The following is a 20,747-nucleotide window of genomic DNA, read 5'->3' on the forward strand; positions in this document are numbered from 1 at the left end:
CATACAAAATATATCTGTACATATATTTTGAAATATATGCTTGATCTTTTATAATACCTGCCCATATATGCAGTGGTGGACAGTAACTGAGCAACTGAGTAAATGTAATTGGTTTCTGTACTTTAGTATTTTTGGTGTATCTGTACTGAAGTTTCTCCGTTCTGGACTTTTTCCTTTCACTCCACTACATTTCAGAGTCTAATATCCGACTTTTTCCTCCTACATTTTGAGAAATCTGTCGTTCCTTTTGGTTTCTGTGTGTATAAAAACGTAACATGTCAAAACGAAAGAAGCGCAAAGCCAGAGCACCAATCAGGTGTTTTAATAGACGTCAGCGTCACTAATTAATGACGTTCTATTAAAAGACTGGTTTACCAAGAGAGACGCTGGAGGACTTTCACCTGAAATGAGTTCATGAAGCCAGTCTGGTTATAAAAATGATAACAGGACATCAGAGCCAGAATTCCTCTTTTAGTACTTTTACTTTATACTTAAGTACATTTGAAGGGAAATACTTTAGTACTTTTACTCCAGTGAAGGTCTAAAGAGAGGAACTTCTACTTTTACTGGAGGAATATTTTACCTTGGGGGTCTCGACTTTAACTGAAGTACATAGTTTGTGTATTTTGTCCACCACTACATTTATGGCCATATATAGTACTTCAGTAAAAGTAATTGCCACAATTTCTTATCGCCGTGACCGTCTCTACAACCACCAATGCTTAAAGTCCTCAATATTCAACTGACATGGTGCTGAACGGGATTAGGTTCATTTAGTGCAGACCGTTTTCATTGTTTACGTACTAAACCGAGTGCAGACTGATTCTGATCCTGAGTGCAGACGAGGTTCAGGCTGTCATAAGTTTACACTGCAAACATCAAACTTTTGCAACTGAAAATGTCTCGAAATTGTAAAAACCTGAAATTGTCCTCATGGGATGAATTTTGCCATCTATCACATCTATTTACTCAATAGACTAAATATCAACTGAAATATCCTTACTTCGCTCTCAGATCAGTCTTTCTTACTTCAAGCCTCTGCTTTTCATAGATTCTGTGTGGATGTGGTACACCGAGGAGAAGTTTTTATGGTTTCATCTTCGCAACACGAGCTCCTTCATCATGCTACATCATTATTTCACAGATATCAGCAGACCCCCCAGCAGGGCCTTGTCTTGGCATGAACATCATGGTACAGTTTCTCAACAATATGTACTCACAAACACGGCCGTGAACTGTATATACATTTAAAAAATAAGAAAATAAGGCACCATTTGGTCGTTTCCACAGAGAAACCAGGTATCTGTAAATGTGCTGTGAATTTCGTCCTATATTAAAGGAATAGTTTGACCAAAAAAATGACCAATATATTGCCCTTACGGGGTTCCTGACACTGTATGGCACATGTAGACGCAGTTGCCATCATATCGAAGTCCAGTTTTTGCCCCCTACTTTCAATATAAGCTAGAAGTTAATAGGGAATATCTACTCCCTACAGTCCCAAAAAGAGTCGATTCTCCAATTCCAGGCATCAAGCATCGATTCCGAAATTTCGCTGAAGTTCACAGAGCAACATTCAGGTTTGCTCACATTCATGTTCTTATCATGCTCTTATCCAGGGCGACTTACAATTTGGTCATTTTACACAGGGAGGCCAAGGTGGTGTTAGGAGTCTTGCCCAAGGACTCTTATTGGTGTAGTGTAGGGTGTTTACCCAGGTGGAGGATTGAACCCCAGACTACAGTGTAGAAGGCAGAGGTGTTAACCACTACACTAACCAACCACTACAGATATGTGCTCGTGTTCTTCCACAACATGCAGATCAGCTACTCTGGACAAAACTGGAAAGCAAATAAAACGTAAAATGTATGACCTCAAATTGGCTCCAACAACTTCGCCAGTGCCATAACTTCATCTCCAAGCCTGAAGGACTTGGAGGAGTTGGGGGTTAGGTGTCTTGCTCAAGAACACCTCAGTCTTGTATTGTTGGATCTGGGGATCGAACTGGTGACCTCCTGGTCACAAGGCTGGTTCCCTAACCTCCAGCCCACAACTGGTAAAATGGTCATTTAAGCATGCAGTGATTTTCCATGGAGTCAATGGTTCTAGAGTCTTTGCCTTTACTAAAGAACCTTCGGAGAACCATGTTTTTTTAGTGTGTAGCTCACTAACTAAACCTTAGCCAAGTTTGTAAGGGGGGGGGGGGGTGAGAATCGACAGTTTTTTCGTCAAACTATTCCTTTAGTTCAGTAACGGCTCTTTGTAATAAAACTTTCCATTTTCATGTACACGTTCGTTTAAAGTCCCGCAGAGGAATAAAAGATCGGACTGAAGTCATTAAACGACTAGAGGTCACACCCTGTACGATAAACACGTGGACTGCATTTTCGGTCACTGGGAGACCAGTCCTTTTCTTGTCTAATGGTCAGCCACGGTTGGTCTGTCCAGCCATTGTCGGTTCATTCCAGAGCAACATGTCCAACCTGTTTCCATAGCAACCAGGTGATTGCTATTTCCTCGCCAACTGAGTCCAATCGAGCACCCCCTGTTGTCCCATTTTCGCAACATCCATTGGGGTCATCTCCCTCTCTCTCGCCCTCTGGTTTTCCCTCCCTCTTTCTCTCGCTTTAAGCTTTCCGAGCGCAGACCAGTGCTGGATCTGACTGGTGGCAGGTTGGCGGCCGAACTTACACTGCAAAAAAATCCCTCCTCAGCAAGTGAAGCGTCTCAAATTTAGCGACGAGTTTAAGTGGGGAACTCCCAGAGGCCTAATCTCTTCTGAGAAACGTCTGTAAGGTTTGGCTCATTTTTATTTAATAAGCATCACACTTGGTGCATGAACTCTGGAAGTTCTTACTAGCCGTAAGCAGGTTTCGGTTGGTTGTTAGGAATGCAAAGCAGCGGCAGCAGAGCTCTTTACTGAGAGAGTCGCTGTAAAACTGATATATACAAGCTCTGTGTTGATGTCCGTTACAAGCTTCACAACATCTAAACATCTGTTTATTTAACTGATCTTGGACTTTAGACTAAAATCCTTTTGCTCTGAGTGACCCTTTTTGCCTAATTATGTACATTTTATAAAATTAATGACTGAACAATCCATGTTGTCACTTGCAAAACAATCATAACCAAACTTTACCAAATTCCAAATGTTTCGGTAGTGACAATTTTAGCCACGTTGAACTCAAAAACGCAGCCAGTACATGACCGGCAAACACAGCTTTGAACAGCTGTTCACACAGAAATCATTGTGAAAAATGTTTACCTAAAATTTACCTAATTACTTTTAATGTTCCACACTGATTTTCAGACTTTGGGCCACCTTTACTTCAAAGCAATGGGATCTAACTGCTCACCATGTGGCCATGAGGGCTCTAAAATGCAGAGGCGTGGCCAAAATAAGGCCCCACCCACATTAAAAAGTGTGACAGTAATTTTTTTTTTTCATTTTTAAAGTAGATTTTTTTAATTAAAATTATGATTTTATGAATTATAAAATGATGATTCACCTTCACTTTTTTAAAAGCAAAATAAAAAATGTATTATTTTCACAAGTGTAAATTTAGGGGTCTGTAGAAAGTACAGTATAAATGATGACTGTGTATATATTTAGCTTATCTCTATCTCTATTCATTCCTTGGGTTTAAATACATCAGAACATCATTAATGTAAGGGTGTAAGGTCTGAATGCTTCACTGCTTTAGTAAACAGTTTTATTTTACTGTGGGACTGCAGAGCGGTCCACATCGTGCCTGCCAGAACAAAACCTCGCATATATTTTTATTTTTTTAACAGGACTTGAAAACTCCAGCTTCCCCTCGCTTTATGTGAAATGATCCCAAATGATTTAGACTAAAATCTCATTATATCAACTTCCAATAAAATCTAGGAGCATTTTTCCTGTAAAGTTACCATTTTGGAAATACAACAGCAATGAAATATTCACCCCAGACCACTTTTATCCCCTCAAGCGTTTATTTGTTTATTTTTGGTTTGTTTGTTTATCTGCCAATAAAAATTAATGCCACTTGCCAGGGGGTCATTTTTTTTTGCAGTGCGCACCTTTTCATCACGCCACGTTATTTCTAACTCTCGTCTTTTTTAAATTAGGCCCCAGCGGGGAGCAGTGAAGGTACACTTCACTTCCTCTCGCTCCGTCCTCTTCCTCTCTGACCCTGACCCGCGTCCTGGCCCTCTCTCTCTCCTTCTTTGCCCTAAACGAAGCTTCGCAAAGGTCCAGACCCGGACAGAGGGAGTCCAGGCCTTCGTCTCCGTCACTGTCCTGCTCATCCTCCAAAAGCTCACTGGAGGAGGAGGATGAGGACGACGACGATGAGGACGACGACGACGAAGGCTGAAGGCTAGAATTCGCGCCCTCGTAAACGCACAGTGGCAGCTGAAGGTACTGTCCAGCTGTGTACAAACAGCAGCACGCCGGAACGCACTCGGCCTCCTCAGCCCTCAGGACGCGCAGCCTCTTGCGGTTCGGGTTTGCCGGGACGCTGGCAGACGGATGAGGGTGGACCGGGGATGCGGTCGCCATGCCGACAGGTCCCGGTGGGAAACGCCAGTCCCTCTGGAGCAGGATTTCCGTCCGCAGGCGCCGCAGGAGGTTGTTTATGAGGACGGAGCGCCGCAGGAACGCCTCAGGGTCGTCGATGAAGCGCATCTTCTCCAGAGAGAGACGAAGGACGTGAGCGTGCTCCTCCAACACTGGGGACACCTGCAGGACGGGAGGGGAATTACAGAGCAGCAGTGGTAGAACTCAGTGGGGTCGGACGGTTCATTGCTTAAACCGCTTTTAGATGATTTTTCTCTTCTTCTTCTTTTTATTTTATGTAAACAAATACACTCCAAATGTTTTGTGTTTGTCCTTAATGACTGAAAAGGAGCAGCAAAAGTCAAATCAAGATGTATGTAAGCTTCTTTAAAATACACAACTACAAACAAAATGACAAAATACAGCAAAAAACATTATAATAAATAAATAAATAAATAAATGGACCCCGGATCGTTACTCCTGATGTATTTATGATTCACAGTTAAGGGCATTAATGCAATATTGTGATATATATTTTTAATTAAGTGAATACGTGGGTAGGACTGTTGTAGGACTGTTAATTAATTAAACCACTTTTGACCAATTTTGTCCACCTATTTTTCCATTTTTTGCAGCGCACTTAAATTTTCAAAGATAATAAAATAAATGTAATTTTTTTAAATGAGTAAATATGAAAATGTAAATGCGTCTGAATCAGTAAACGTAGATTTTTTGTGCTCCTGCACATTTTGAACACTTATAAACACTGACGGGTCTATAACGTGATGTCAGGCTTGCTGAACGCTGGTTTGGTCTTTAGGCAGTTTTAACATTGCTGACGAACTCACAGTGTGGCAGTAACTCCTGAAGCTAAGCGGGAGATCATCGTCCTCCACGTATTTCCTCTTAAAATAAGCGATCCGGGACATGGTCACAGGATCCGGGACACGCCTACAGGGCGGCTCTAGATCAAAAAAAAAAAGAAAAGAAAAAGGAAGAGCAGAGTATTAAAACACTGAGAGAGATCAGATCCACACTTCAGAGCTGTCGGACCGATGATGGACAGCCGGGAGTGGAGTTTTATGGGACCTGTACTTTTGGGTTTCGTCCTGTGGTGCTGGTTCAGCTCCAGTTCTGCTTCACTGCTGATCCCTTCTCTCACTTTTGGAGCTGTAACGTTTTATTTTGGACCAAAAGGATCCAAAAAGAAGAGAAGAGAAGAACAGAGTCACACAAACGTCAGTTCCTCTACTGAAGAAGTTCCCCTGCTGTTCTTTAGGGGAAACTCAGCGCTTCAGGAGCTTTAAACCTCAGATTTTTTGGTGATTTTTACCCAATTAAGTCTTGGCAAGTTCCACTCATTGGCTTGATTTCCCCTCAGTCTCACACTGATACCAAGCAGTGCTTCAATGCTAGCACCCAGCCACGTGACGCTCCACCACGTCTTTTCAAACTGCCACTAATGCGACGTCACTGGAGCTCAACAGGAGTGACTACATTTATTTGTCCATTAAATCAAGTGGGTTAATTATTAATGCTGCTTATTAATGTCATATATTTTTTTTAATCTGTCTAAAAAAAGACAAACCAGCCCAAATTGTGTCCAAATGCCAAAGTACTTGTTATGACAGTCCCCAGTGTTGCCAGGCAGATATAAGTTTGAGTTGGTGGGAACTCAATCTGGCAACATCAGGGACTGTCGCAACACTGTCGAATAGGATCGGTTTGCGACTCATGAGGTCTGATTTGATTGGCCGAGCTGGGCGTTACACTTTTCCTCATAGCCATCTCCCCTTATGTTAGGGCACATGTGTCAGGCTTCAGTCCCTGTGGGTCAAAACACTGCAGACTTCAGCTCACTGCCTCATTACACACCCCTGGTGCCGTGTTGCAGAAACCTCCTCTCTTTTTGTCTTAAGATCTGACAGATCAAGATAAGATTTTTCACAAGTTCATATTATAGCAGCAAATCTGAGCTCGATTTAGGAATCTTATCTCATCTTTTCTTATCTCAAGTTAGGAGATCTTAACTGTATCGATTGAAGTCGACAATCAACTGTCATGTCGGTCTCCTAGCAACTTGGCCACTGGGCGCACAGCTGAAACGTAAACACGTAATCCAGTTAGTTGGCCAGACATCTAACATTAGCTACCGTTACTGAGGTAAACAAAGGTTAAATAAAACTAAAGCGCTGTATATCAGAGTTGGCGCTCCACAGTTTCAGTCTCCATTTCCCAAACGCTTCTGCCGAGCGCACTAACGTTACTCCTCCTAATAAACAGACACACGTTCAGCTCCGTCTCCTCATTATTCACCACCATCACTGTAATATTTTATCTGACGAGTTTTAACAAACATTAACATCCGAAGGGAGTAAGAGGGACGGTGGAGACGGTGTCTGCAGCATCTGAGTTTCAGTGTAGATGAATGTATCGTCGTTATGCTGGTTATAGTGAACTGCGCTGCTCATCACTGCATAGAACAATAGAAATAGACGACTAAAACAGAAGTTAAGACGCTCTGGTGTTTATCTTACAGTTAAGAAAATAGGTCCTAAATTCAGTCTTAACTGAAGTTGCCATGACAACAAAGCAGATAAGTTATGATCTCAGACCTAAGAATTTTCCGTAACACGGCCCCTGATTCAGCTCATCGGCTAATTAGCACGACCTCCGTGAACTGAATTCAGAGCTGTAGATGAGGGTAAACGCTGATCTCCACAGCACTTTGGACCAGTTTCACAAGCCTGTGTTAGAGTCTCTGGGTGAAGAGATCATGGGCATGCACTGCAGTCCACTAACCGTCCATGAGCTCCTGGGCGTCGCCCCCTGTTGGCGTGGGGGTGGAGACACAGCTCTTGCTGCAGTGTTCCGACTCCCAGATTGGCTGGTAGATTGGGGGCGGGGCTTCAGCCTCATGATCACAGAAGGGGTTCATGGACAACACCAGGGTCATCGCTTCTTCTCTCTGTTTACATAAAGCACAACAACAACAAAAAAAAACGTTAGAAATCTTTGGAAATCAAACCATTTGTGACCTGTAACTACCTGTAAAAAGTCTTTGTGAGCTGAATAAGGTGTGTTAAATGTAGGACTAAACATATAACTTTTTTTTTTGTTTGTTTTATAAAAAAAGTCACATTTTTCTCAGTTTAGTCGATTTTTAATTGTTAGCGCCGTTATCATTTATTGTCTTTTTTTTTATTATAATTTTTGGAATTATTACGATTATAAAAATGTGCACATTTCAAAAATATCACTTTAGATCTCGGAACTAGATCTAAATATATTGAGTATTTTTCAATTATAAAAAACTACACAAATGTTAATCTACCTTTGATGAAAGCAACGTCAATAAATCATGAATCTTTGGAATATAAAACTTTCTGCCGAGGCGTTCAGCAGCTTTTATTGCTGATGTCGACCTGACGGCTAAAAATCTCTTCTATGTATGCAAGACATGAGCCATTACTCCGTTTCTGGCCCTGATTAGGCGCGGCCGGGTCTGCAGCGGCCCAAAAACGTTGGCTTAATTTTTACCTTCTCAGTTGAGTTTGAGGGAAGATGCGGTTAAACAGCCTGGCGAGCTGTTTCAGAAGGGCGCAGTAGTAGCAGCACAGTAGTGTGTTCTAGCATGCAGAGAACTCTCTAAAGTACACAGTACGGCTCTGGAAAAGTCAGACGAAGGCTGTAATTAGTCTGAGCGGCAAGCCTGTGTATGATAATGCCTCAAACATCCCTATGATCACTGCAAACAGAGCGCTGTACTGTGCTGTGGTCAGGATCCTCTGTAGTCAGCATACCTGAAGTCTGCTAATGTAAATGATGCAAACCAGGCCTGTGGTCAGGCATTTGGTTGGGCAAAGCCTTGAGAAAAAAAGAGCACCATTAATCAAACCTCATTTCAGTCTCAGCGTCCTGTAAACGCTTTTGTTTATTGCGATTGTTTCTAAAGGGGGTGTGACGTTAGCCAAGACGCTCTCACTACTACACACTACTGAGTGATAACCAGGGTTGGTGCTGCACACGGAGCTCCTGCGTATGTTTTAGTGGCGAGAAGCAATTCAAAAAAGTGCAGCATGAACTGAACGGCCACTTCATTAAAACCACCTCCTCGTTTCTCCACTCACTGTCCACTTTATCAGCTCCACTGACCGTATAGCTGCACTCTGTAGTTCTACAGTTACAGACTGTAGTCCATCTGTTTCTCTGATACTCTGTTACCCTGTTCTTCAGTGGTCAGGACCCCCATGGACCCTCACAGAGCAGGTGCTATTTGGGTGGTGGGTCATTCTCAGCACTGCAGTAACACTGACGTGGTGGTGGTGTGTTAGTGTGTGTTGTGCTGGTCTGAGTGGATCAGACACACCTCAGACACACCACCAAGCACCTCAGTCTCGCTGCTGGACTGAGAATAGTCCACCAATCAGAATATCCAGCCAACGGCGTCCTGTGGGCAGCATCTTGTGACCGCTGAAAAGGGACTAGAGGTTTCTAGCTACTGTTTTCACCCCCATTTATTGAGGACTCGCTCACAGGCGCCCTCTTGTGTGACTCAGATCGGTCATTAATGTGATGAACCGGCTCCTGAAATGACCCTCGTGAGCTCCTCCTGCTCAGTGACGTCACGTGACTGAATCACTGCATCATCAGCACAAACTAACGAGCAGAACGAGCTTCGCTGAGAAGATCATTAACTCTGATCAGCTCTCAGCTTCATTATTAGAGCCAGACGGAGGAGAAAAGGTGGGATGAGCTGCTTTTCCACCGTTTACAGGCTTTGACGTCTGTTCGGCGCTGTTGCCATGGTAACGCTGAATGACGGTGCAAAAAAAAAAAAAAAGCACATGAATTCTGATCTGAGCGTGACATTAAGGTCACCTTAAGACCTTACGACCACGAATTGGCCATGATGTAGGACCACATATGAAAGTGGCTCAGGTCGGATTCGTGTCCACACAGCCCTGAAAAACACCAGATCCGAGTCACATTTGGGCAAAATATTGGATTTGTGCCACTTCAGCCTGGAAATGTGAGCCTAGCATTTGTTAGGTGGTGCCGGGGGTGGGTTCCTCGCTCTCGGCTCCTCTGCTTTCCGATTTATGAGCGCAGCATGAGTAGGGCATCATCAGGGGGCGGTAACATTGGTTGACTGATTTGCATACCGCGACTTGTCATCGTACTTTGGTCACCTGCGCCTATAGCAGAGTTGAACCAGAGGGGGTGCTGCAGAGGCAAACGGACCACAATAAAAATGATATTTCACAGTTTGGAAAGATGTTCACATTTTAAGCAAGGCTGGTGTGTTTTATTATCACAGAGCAGAACATTCCAGCAGGTCTTAGGGTGGAGTTACTCTTTAAAGAATGGCCATATAAAACACATCGGTGCACCGGCCTGGAACAAACCCAGCTAAGAATATCTTATCTTTCCCATACGTGAATGGACATGTGCACCACCACCATCGGTGATTTGGTTCTGGACTGCATTTCCTCAGTTATTGTAACCTTTGTGTGTGGTCCTGACACAATAACACAGCTCTTCGGAGGAGCGCTTCCTCTTTCCTCGCGCGCGAAAGGTTAAATCAACACCACATCTGAATTGACATCAGCAGCGGCTGACTCGGATATCAGGATCCGACGCTGAGGGAACCGGACGGCACGGCTGAGAGTGTAGAGGACTGATCTCTGGCCAGGTTGGCTTTGGGAGATCTGCCAGAGGAACATCTCACATATCTAGCACACAATACCTACATTTAGAGTCGGTTATTCATTCAGTCTAATGAGAAACTGTAGAACAGACTCGGTTTATATCACAATACCTACATTTAGAGCCGGTTATTCATTCAGTCTAATGAGAAACTGTAGAACGGACTCGGTTTATATCACAATACCTACATTTAGAGTCGGTTATTCATTCAGCCTAACGAGAAACTGTAGAACGGACTCGGTTTATATCACAATACCTACATTTAGAGTCGGTTATTCATTCAGTCTAATGAGAAACTGTAGAACGGACTCGGTTTATATCACAAAACCTACATTTAGAGTCGGTTATTCATTCAGTCTAATGAGAAACTGTAGAACGGACTCGGTTTATATCACAATACCTACATTTAGAGCCGGTTATTCATTCAGTCTAATGAGAAACTGTAGAACGGACTCGGTTTATATCACAATACCTACATTTAGAGTCGGTTATTCATTCAGTCTAATGAGAAACTGTAGAACGGACTCGGTTTATATCACAATACCTACATTTAGAGTCGGTTATTCATTCAGTCTAATGAGAAACTGTAGAACAGACTCGGTTTATATCACAATACCTACATTTAGAGTCGGTTATTCATTCAGCCTAATGAGAAACTGTAGAACGGACTCGGTTTATATCACAATACCTACATTTAGAGCCGGTTATTCATTCAGCCTAATGAGAAACTGTAGAACGGACTCGGTTTATATCACAATACCTACATTTAGAGTCGGTTATTCATTCAGTCTAATGAGAAACTGTAGAACAGACTCGGTTTATATCACAATACCTACATTTAGAGTCGGTTATTCATTCAGTCTAATGAGAAACTGTAGAACAGACTCGGTTTATATCACAATACCTACATTTAGAGCCGGTTATTCATTCAGTCTAATGAGAAACTGTAGAACGGACTCGGTTTATATCACAATACCTACATTTAGAGTCGGTTATTCATTCAGTCTAATGAGAAACTGTAGAACGGACTCGGTTTATATCACAAAACCTACATTTAGAGTCGGTTATTCATTCAGTCTAATGAGAAACTGTAGAACGGACTCGGTTTATATCTCAATACCTACATTTAGAGTCGGTTATTCATTCAATCTAATGAGAAACTGTAGAACGGACTCGGTTTATATCACAATACCTACATTTAGAGTCGGTTATTCATTCAGTCTAATGAGAAACTGTAGAACGGACTCGGATTATATCACAATACCTACATTTAGAGTCGGTTATTCATTCAGTCTAATGAGAAACTGTAGAACGGACTCGGTTTATATCACAATACCTACATTTAGAGTCGGTTATTCATTCAGTCTAATGAGAAACTGTAGAACGGACTCGGTTTATATCACAATACCTACATTTAGAGCCGGTTATTCATTCAGTCTAATGAGAAACTGTAGAACGGACTCGGTTTATATCACAATACCTACATTTAGAGCCGGTTATTCATTCAGTCTAATGAGAAACTGTAGAACGGACTCGGTTTATATCACAATACCTACATTTAGAGTCGGTTATTCATTCAGTCTAATGAGAAACTGTAGAACAGACTCGGTTTATATCACAATACCTACATTTAGAGTCGGTTATTCATTCAGTCTAATGAGAAACTGTAGAACAGACTCGGTTTATATCACAATACCTACATTTAGAGCCGGTTATTCATTCAGTCTAATGAGAAACTGTAGAACAGACTCGGTTTATATCACAATACCTACATTTAGAGTCGGTTATTCATTCAGTCTAATGAGAAACTGTAGAACGGACTCGGTTTATATCACAATACCTACATTTAGAGTCGGTTATTCATTCAGTCTAATGAGAAACTGTAGAACGGACTCGGTTTATATCACAATACCTACATTTAGAGTCGGTTATTCATTCAGCCTAATGAGAAACTGTAGAACGGACTCGGTTTATATCACAATACCTACATTTAGAGTCGGTTATTCATTCAGCCTAATGAGAAACTGTAGAACGGACTCGGTTTATATCACAATACCTACATTTAGAGTCGGTTATTCATTCAGCCTAATGAGAAACTGTAGAACGGACTCGGTTTATATCACAATACCTACATTTAGAGTCGGTTATTCATTCAGTCTAATGAGAAACTGTAGAACGGACTCGGTTTATATCACAATACCTACATTTAGAGTCAGTTATTCATTCAGTCTAATGAGAAACTGTAGAACGGACTCGGTTTATATCACAATACCTACATTTAGAGTCGGTTATTCATTCAGTCTAATGAGAAACTGTAGAACGGACTCGGTTTATATCACAATACCTACATTTAGAGTCGGTTATTCATTCAGCCTAACGAGAAACTGTAGAACGGACTCGGTTTATATCACAATACCTACATTTAGAGCCGGTTATTCATTCAGATCCTGTTGGTGTGGGTTATCTTGCTTTAAATTGTCTACACAAATCCTACTGGAGTGCTATTAGCGCCTCCTTGTGGATTAATCATATCTGTCCTTTTGCACAGGCACATGAGTGTGTATATCACTGTATTTATGAAGAGATAAAACACATACAGAACCTTTTCATCTCTCAGCACAGAATCAGCAGTTGCTCTCTCTCTCTCTCTCTCTCTCTCTCTCTGTTCCTCACACCTTTCTGCTTTTCTCTCTCTCATGTCTTTCCTCTTTACTTTCTCAGTCAGTGTTTTTTTTCTCTTTTTCTCACTCACATGTTCTCACTCTCTTTTTACAGCTTCTTCGTTTCTCATTTTCTGCTTTCACATGTGCTCTGTGGTGCCAGATTAAACGAGAGGTGAGTCAAACTGTGTTTTAGTACATTTTACAGGATAAAATTGTTTTGATGTATAAAACCAGCAAAAAAATAGTTTTAATCCAAATACACACACACACACACACACACACACACACACACACACACACACACACACACACACACACACACAGTATCTCACAAAACTGAGTGCACCCCTCACATTTCTGCAAATATTGTATTCTATCTTTTGATGGGACGACACTGTAGAACTGAAACTCTGATATAAGTTAAAGTGGTCAGTGTGCAGCTTGTACAGCAGAGCAGATTCACTGTCCTCTGGAAAGAACAACACACAGACATTAATGTCTAAATAGCTGGCAGCACAAGTGAGTCCACCTCACAGTGGACATGTCCAGATTGTGCTCAGAGTGTCAATATTTAGTGTGACCACCATTATTATCGAGCACTGCCTGAACCCTCTTGGGCATGGAATTCACCAGAGCTGCACAGGCTGCTACTGGAATCCTCTTCCACTCCTCAACTGGGTTTAGGTGCCTTCACACATGTATGAACTTGAGTGACGTCCCATTCTTAATCCATAGGGTTTAATATGATGTCGGCTCACCCTTTGCAGCTATAACAGCTTCAGCTCTTCTGGGAAGGCTTTCCACAAGGGTTAGGAGTGTTTATGGGAATTTTTGACCATTCTTCCAGAAGCTCATTTGTGAGGTCAGACACTGATGTTGGACGAGAAGGTCTGGCTCACAGTCTCCGCTCTAATTCATCCCAAAGGTGTTCTATCGGGTTGAGGTCAGGATTCTGTACAGGCCAGTCAAGTTCTTCCACACCAAACTGGCTCATCCACGTCTTTATGGACCTGCTTTGTGCACTGGTGTGCAGTCATGTTGGAACAGGAAGGGGCCGTCCCCAAAGTGTTCCCACAAAGTTGGGAGCATGAAATTGTCCAAAATCTCTTGGTGCTGAAGCTTTAAGATTTCCTTTCACTGGAACTAAGGGGCCGAACCCAACTCCTGAAAAACACCCCCACACCATGATCCCCCCTCCACCAAACTTTACACTCAGCACAATGCAGTCAGACAAGTACCGTCTCCTGGCAACTGCCAAACCCAGACTCGTCCATCGGATTTCCAGAAGCGTGATTGGTCACTCCAGAGAACACGTCTCCACTGCTCTAGAGTCCAGTGGTGGCACTTTACACCACTGCACTCCACGCTTTGCATTGCGCTTAGTGATGTAAGGCTTGGATGCAGCTGCTCGGCCATGGAAACCCATTCCATGAAGCTCTCTACGATGTTCTTGAGCTGATCTGAAGGCCACATGAAGTTTGGAGGTTTGTAGTGATTGACTCTGCAGAAAGTCGGTGACCTCTGCGCACTATGCCCCTCAGCATCCGCTGACCGCTCTGTCATTTTACGTGGCCGACCACTTCGTGGCTGAGTTGCTGTCGTTCCCAATCGCTTCCACTTTGTTATAATCCCACTGACAGTGGACTGTGGAATATTTAGTAGTGAGGAAATTTCACGACTGGACTTGCTGCACAGGTGGCGTCCGATCACGGCACCACGCTGGAATTCACTGAGCTCCTGAGAACGACCCATTCTTTCACTAATGTCTGTAGAAGCAGTCTGCAGGCCGAGGGGCTCGGCTTTATACACCTGTGGCCATGGAAGTGACTGGAACACCTGAATTCAGTGATTTGGATGGGTGACTGAAAACTTTTGGAAATATAGTGTACTTGGCCAGTCCATCACCTTTCATTTCTGTTGTGTCGTCCCATGAAAAGATAGAATACAATATTTGCAGATATGATTATTACACACACACACACATATTATATATATATAAACACACAACACATACTATTATTATTGTCACATATATGCATATATATGCCACGGCCTGATACAAATAGTGTAACTTCATCACTTCATCACTTCCCTTTCTCAGAGAAAGGAGGCCTCCTAAATAAGACCTCTTCTTTATCTGTGATGGATGGGAGCTGAAGAGACAGAAAAACAGGTCATATCAAGACAAATGACAGCAGATGATTACAAAGGCAGAGGAGAACTCCACAGCAGATCCCACAGCAGTCACAACAATGAAAAACGTTTAATATAAAAACGCAGATGATATTATTTGTCATTACAGACGTGTGTTACACGCGCCAGACTGAACTTCCTTACACGGTTCTGATCTGATCTTCTAATCTGATAACAGGAGTCCAGACCACTAGTGTCTGTATGTAGGAGATACTTTACTATGATCTGAATTGGACGTTACTGCTGCGTGTCTCGTTTCTCGGGAAGAAAAAACATTCTTTACATTTTTGGTGTTTTGTCAGTGTTCAGTGTTTGGCGGTTTGTCAGAGGTGCCGACTCCAATCTGTCGATACAGACTGCAAATGTAACTCTTAACAGAGCCGTGTGATTAATCACGTAACTGTGCAATTAATTTTAAATAATAGAGCAAAGAAACAGTAACTGTCTAATAAGATGCTGTATTTGTGTCAGAAGTGAACATGTCCTAAAAAGACTCATTCTTTATTGTTTTTCCAGAGCCGGTTTATGAGGAGCCTGGCCACTTCCTATTTCCCCCATTATATTGAAAACAGGACTTCAATATAGGAGGGTGCCCCCATAAGTGAGTCCTCAATGAATGGGAGTGAATGGAACTCAACGAGAAGTTAAAATAGTTCAGCGGTGTTAAAATGTTTGAGGCTGTTCATTTATAAACTATGATTTTACTCAAATGTTCCATCTCAACCCATTCATTCTGGACCCGCTCAGGAGCGCCCTCTAGCGGTTGAGAAACCCGGAGGACACTACTGAGTGGAAATTCTCCTCTCTACAAGTTCTCTGGTATTTCCACTCAGAGCATGAAGTAATCATGTACTGTCCAATCATAGCCCTCAGCCCAGCTCAGGGGGCGTGGCTTAACTGGATTAGGTCAGTTTCTGACAGCAACAGTCTCTGGGAAATAGGAAAATATGGCTAGTCTCAACTCACCTGAGATTATAACAGGCTGAATGAAATGGGGAGGAATTATAAATTAAATTACACGTTTCGACACAGCTTTGTTCTCGGGTTCTTTGCCGTGTAAATAAAGGTCCTCCGCAGAGCCGTGTGCTTACGTGAGTCAGCGAGAAATCTGCCTTTGGCTTTGAAGTTCGTCCACACAGACGGAGAGAGCGAGACAGAGATGGAGAGAGAAAACCCACAATTATTCACTGAATCATCGCTGCCACATGCAAAGGCTACAATTACAGCTTTCCACTGAGATAAGGCCCAGTTTGTCTACACTCAGTGAAACTAACACAAAAGCTGGCCTCTCACTCACACACTCGAAATTATCACCGACTATGAATTAAACCAGCTTTCCTCTCTCACCGGGTGCCAGTTTTAAACAAAGCCAACAGGGCTTTTCCCAGAAAACATGCTGGTTTTACTGTACATCACTGGCACATCTGGTTGAAGCAGGCATTGTGTTGGCTGTTGGTAAATTGATTTAATTAGAAAATGCAAAAGTTTTTAAAATAAAAGTCCTGCTTGCTTCCCTACCTGTGGCCTGTAGTGTAGTCATATCACATTAGCTGGTATCCCAGACCAGAGGATCCCATCCACAGGGCCACGGACCAGTACCAGGCTGCTGATTGTCTGATACCGGGCCATAATAATATTATTAAGCTGGCTTCTTCTTCTTATTACTCTCTATGCTTTCTGTACTTTCTTCACTTGTCATAGTTTTAACTATGGATCGTAGCGCCTATATGGCAGAGGTCACTTATAGGCAGACCGCGGCCGAGTCTGGACCAAGACGCTGTCCTATCCGGACCTGGACCTGGAGCCGATAAACTATGGAGAATTATTTAATTTGGGCGGGGTGGTCCCCGCCCCCGTTACTGGCGTAACATTTCTAGCCTTTACAGTATCTTTAGCAGCCCGGGAGACTCACAGACCAATCGCATGCTTTGTAAATATCACCTGTGATGCTACTCAGCCGATCAGATCTGTGCATTACGATGAGCTCTGAGACTCGAGTGAGTGACGCCGCACAGGGGAGGGACGAGGAGAGAAACAGCAGTCAGAGAAGAAAGTGAGTCAGAGGGAAGTTGTTCCACATGACGTGATCTAAAAAGAGGAAACTGACAGTAAATGTTGTTGAAATGTCACTGAATTATACTTGATATTCAGTCGTTGACCGTTTTCTCTAACTGCACCTTATTGAATTTTAATGAAATACCCCTGCTATATGGGAACCGCCGCTTGTCAGACCGATTGAGCATTTTCACACAGTGTTTGTTCAAACGCAATTTTTTTTCATCAGAAATGAACGCCTGAAATTTCAATTCTAACTACCACAAATGATGATGCCACACATTGACCTTCCAAGATATTATATACACATATACACATATTTATCAACAGAAATATACACACATACTAGCCACCGCTTGGGGATACCATAGCAATGGCCCAATAACACCTTATCATCCACCTGGGATATCCTAGCATTAGCCTAGCAACACCTTTTAAATCACCTGGGCTGGCATAGGAATGATCTAGCATCACCTTAGCAACCACCAATGACACCACTATTATAATAACCACCTGGGATACAATAATAGTAATACAATAGCGATCTAACAACATCTTAGCAACCACCTGGGATACAACTATTATGCTAACTACCTGGAATATCATAATAGTGACCTAAAAACACCATAGCAACCACCTGGAATACCACTTTTATGGTAACCGCCTGGAATACCATAATAGTGACCTAAAAACACCTTGGCAACCGCCTGGGATACCATAATAATGACCTAGCAACACCATAGTAGCCACCTGTGATATAACTTGTAACCTCCTGGGGTACCATAACAGTGACCTAGCAACACTTTAGCAACCACCTGAGATACCATAGCAACAGCATAGCGAACGTCCTTAAACCATGTGTGATTCCAATGCAACGGCTTTGCTAAGTCAGTTTATAGTTGCTCCCTCTAGTTATTAATGAACTGAATATTAATGTAATAGTATTTTTGATTTAGAGCATTAAAATGATTATTAACTACAGTGATGCCCTACACCACATCTCTGCATGGCACAAAAGGGAAAACAATTTTAGGATGAAAAGCTTAATCCTAACTTTAATCCTAGACCTCTATACATCATGTACACTGGAAGTTTGTCAACTGAAATGTAGATTTTTATTTTGTTGAATTTTTTGAAAAGAAAAGAACAGAACATCCGCAGAAAACTATGTTAAAAAGAAAATTTTTCTGCAAATGTTAATGCAATTATTTTCTATTAGATTCATTAAAAATGGAAAAACAATATAATAACAGTGGCATGTTTGACACGTCTCAAATCTGAGAAATGATTTAACTCGTTAGGCCTGGTTATTATAATTCAGTTCAATTTCAGAGTGACTCTTCAAAATTTGTGCTAACACTCAACAACCATGAAGCTGGCTGAGGAGCTGAAGCCTACAAAGCAGTGAAAGTCTATAAAACGCTTCAAGGTCCAGTTTCCACTGTCTGAAATGGAATTGAGAGATGGCAGTTAAGAGGAACAGTGGAAGTGAAGAGAAGATCTGGAAAACCAAGAAAACTCTCAGAAGGAACTGCTCATATGCTGCCAGAAATGCAAAGCAAAACCCCCACATGAACGCAAAGGACCTGCAGGAAGGTTATGCTGACACAGGAGTGGTGGTGCACAAACATGATCTGCATTATCAGAAGGAAAAATTACCCCACAACCTCATCACAAACATCAATGTATGCAAAATAACATCTGGACACATTTTGAAAACAAGTGCTGCGGACTGTTTAAGTACATAATGGAACACTTTGGGCACAATCACCAAAGGTACGTTTGGAGGAGAAAAAGAAGCAACATTTGATGAAAGGAACACTGCGCTGACTGTTAAGCATGGGTGTGATCAGTGCTTAGTACAGGACAGAGTAGTGGGTAACACCTTTGCCTTCTATGCTGTAGACTGGGGTTCAGTTCCCACCAGGGCAAGCACTCTACTCTATACCAATAAGGGTCCTTGGGCAAGACTCCTCACACCACCTTGGCCTACCTGTGTAAAATTATTCAGGTTAAGTGACCCTTTTTAGTCCCACAACGGGGAAATTTCACCTCTGTATTTAACCCATCCATGCAGTGAAACACCACAAACACACACACACTAGAGGGCAGTGAGCACACTTGCCCGGGGCGGTGGGCAGCCCTATCCGCAGCGCCCGGGGAGCAGTTGTGGGTTAGGTGCCTTGCTCAAGGACACCTCAGTCACTTTTGGCTCTGGGGATCGAACCAGAGACCTTCCGGTCACCTCCAGCCCACGACTGCCCCAGGCTGTAAGTCACTCTGGATAAGAGTGCCTGTCAAATGTAATAAATGTAAGAAACACTGTATGAGGAGATGGAGGAATAGACAACCACCAAATATCAGTGAATTCCGGAAGAAATGTAAACAGTCAGTCAAGAAACTGACGCTGAACGAGGTTCTAAGACAGGACAATGATCCAAAACAAGCCTCAAAATCCACCACAAACTACTTTAAGAAATGTGAAGCTTGTGGAACGGCCCTCACTGTCCAGAGCATCACTGAACATCTGTGGGTAGATCTCGAGAGGCGTTCTGTGAGGGGGAAAAAAAGGGTGAAAACTCCTAAAACAAGAACATAAAGACCTCTTATCTGGCTACAAAATAGTTCTCTGCAGATGATGCGTTTACTTCTTTTCACTTCAGTAATCAATAATCAATGAAATGTGCCACTTGCCCAGGGGTGCGCAAACTTCGGAATGCAACTGTAAAGTCATGGCTGTAGTTCTGGAAAGCATTATGAGGAGAAGGATCTAGAACAGATTGACGCTCAGCGTGGCTGGGTGGCACCGCGACTGCAGGCTGGGACGGGGTCACTGGAGACACGCTGCGCGAGTGACATGTGGACTCGGTGACCCAGAATCAGCCAAAAGTTTGGGCACACCTACAAACACCACACAATAAAACGAAATAAGACAAAGTGGGTTGAGTTCGTGGTTTCTGACACAAGTAGCTGTGGTGCAAATGATGCGAGCTGATGCGAATGTTGCTACCGAGGAATGGAACTGGCATCAGCTGGCTTTTAGCATGGTGAACATGGACTGAAGCACATTAGCGCTGCTGAACACAGTAGCAGCATCCCGAAGCCTGAATTTAGTCCATGTTTATAGACACCAGTGAGTCATACAGAGTCAGAAACCACACAATCAAGTCTACATGAGATACTGAACAACTCAGCGAGCGTGTGATGATTTAAGTACGCAGTCAGCACCAAGCTAAAGGCTGGATGGTGCCAGTTCTTTTACTGCTGAGCTACATTAGCTTTGTAGCTCCATTAAAAAAACCAAAGAAGCAAACTTCACACACCAACCGTGTCTCGGCTGACTGACTGCATTCGTGGGATGGAGTGAAACTGTGAATATGGTTTTTATGTTTAACTTTCAGGTTAATAGTTTTGGGTTTCTGTCGGCTTCTGGGTCAGAGCTGATCTCCAGTGCATGACCAGTCTGGGAGCAGTGAGGCCTGTAATAGGATCCTCCGACCGTTGCTGACTCATCTCAAGAAACCACATCATGAGCGCCTCCAGATGCTCAGAGAAGAACGAAAACCACCACAGAACCAGCACAGATG

General features: G+C 42.8%; 1 protein-coding gene across 1 annotated transcript in view; it reads right to left on the bottom strand.

Moving 5' to 3' along the window:
• Nucleotides 1-484: 484 nt before the first annotated feature.
• The window catches only part of sertad4 (SERTA domain containing 4), a 27,004-nt gene continuing 6,741 nt past the window's right edge, over nt 485-20,747 (bottom strand). Inside the window, exons 2-4 of the mRNA XM_017719917.2 lie at nt 7,343-7,508; nt 5,389-5,504; nt 485-4,723 (exon numbers count right to left, since the gene is read on the bottom strand). Of these exons, the coding sequence (XP_017575406.1) occupies nt 4,070-4,723; nt 5,389-5,504; nt 7,343-7,496 (924 nt within the window). The 5' untranslated portion in view covers nt 7,497-7,508 and the 3' untranslated portion in view covers nt 485-4,069. The remainder of the gene's footprint in view (nt 4,724-5,388; nt 5,505-7,342; nt 7,509-20,747) is intronic.

This window comes from Pygocentrus nattereri, chromosome 5 (genome assembly GCF_015220715.1).
Source record: "Pygocentrus nattereri isolate fPygNat1 chromosome 5, fPygNat1.pri, whole genome shotgun sequence".
Taxonomy (NCBI): Eukaryota; Metazoa; Chordata; class Actinopteri; order Characiformes; family Serrasalmidae; genus Pygocentrus; species Pygocentrus nattereri.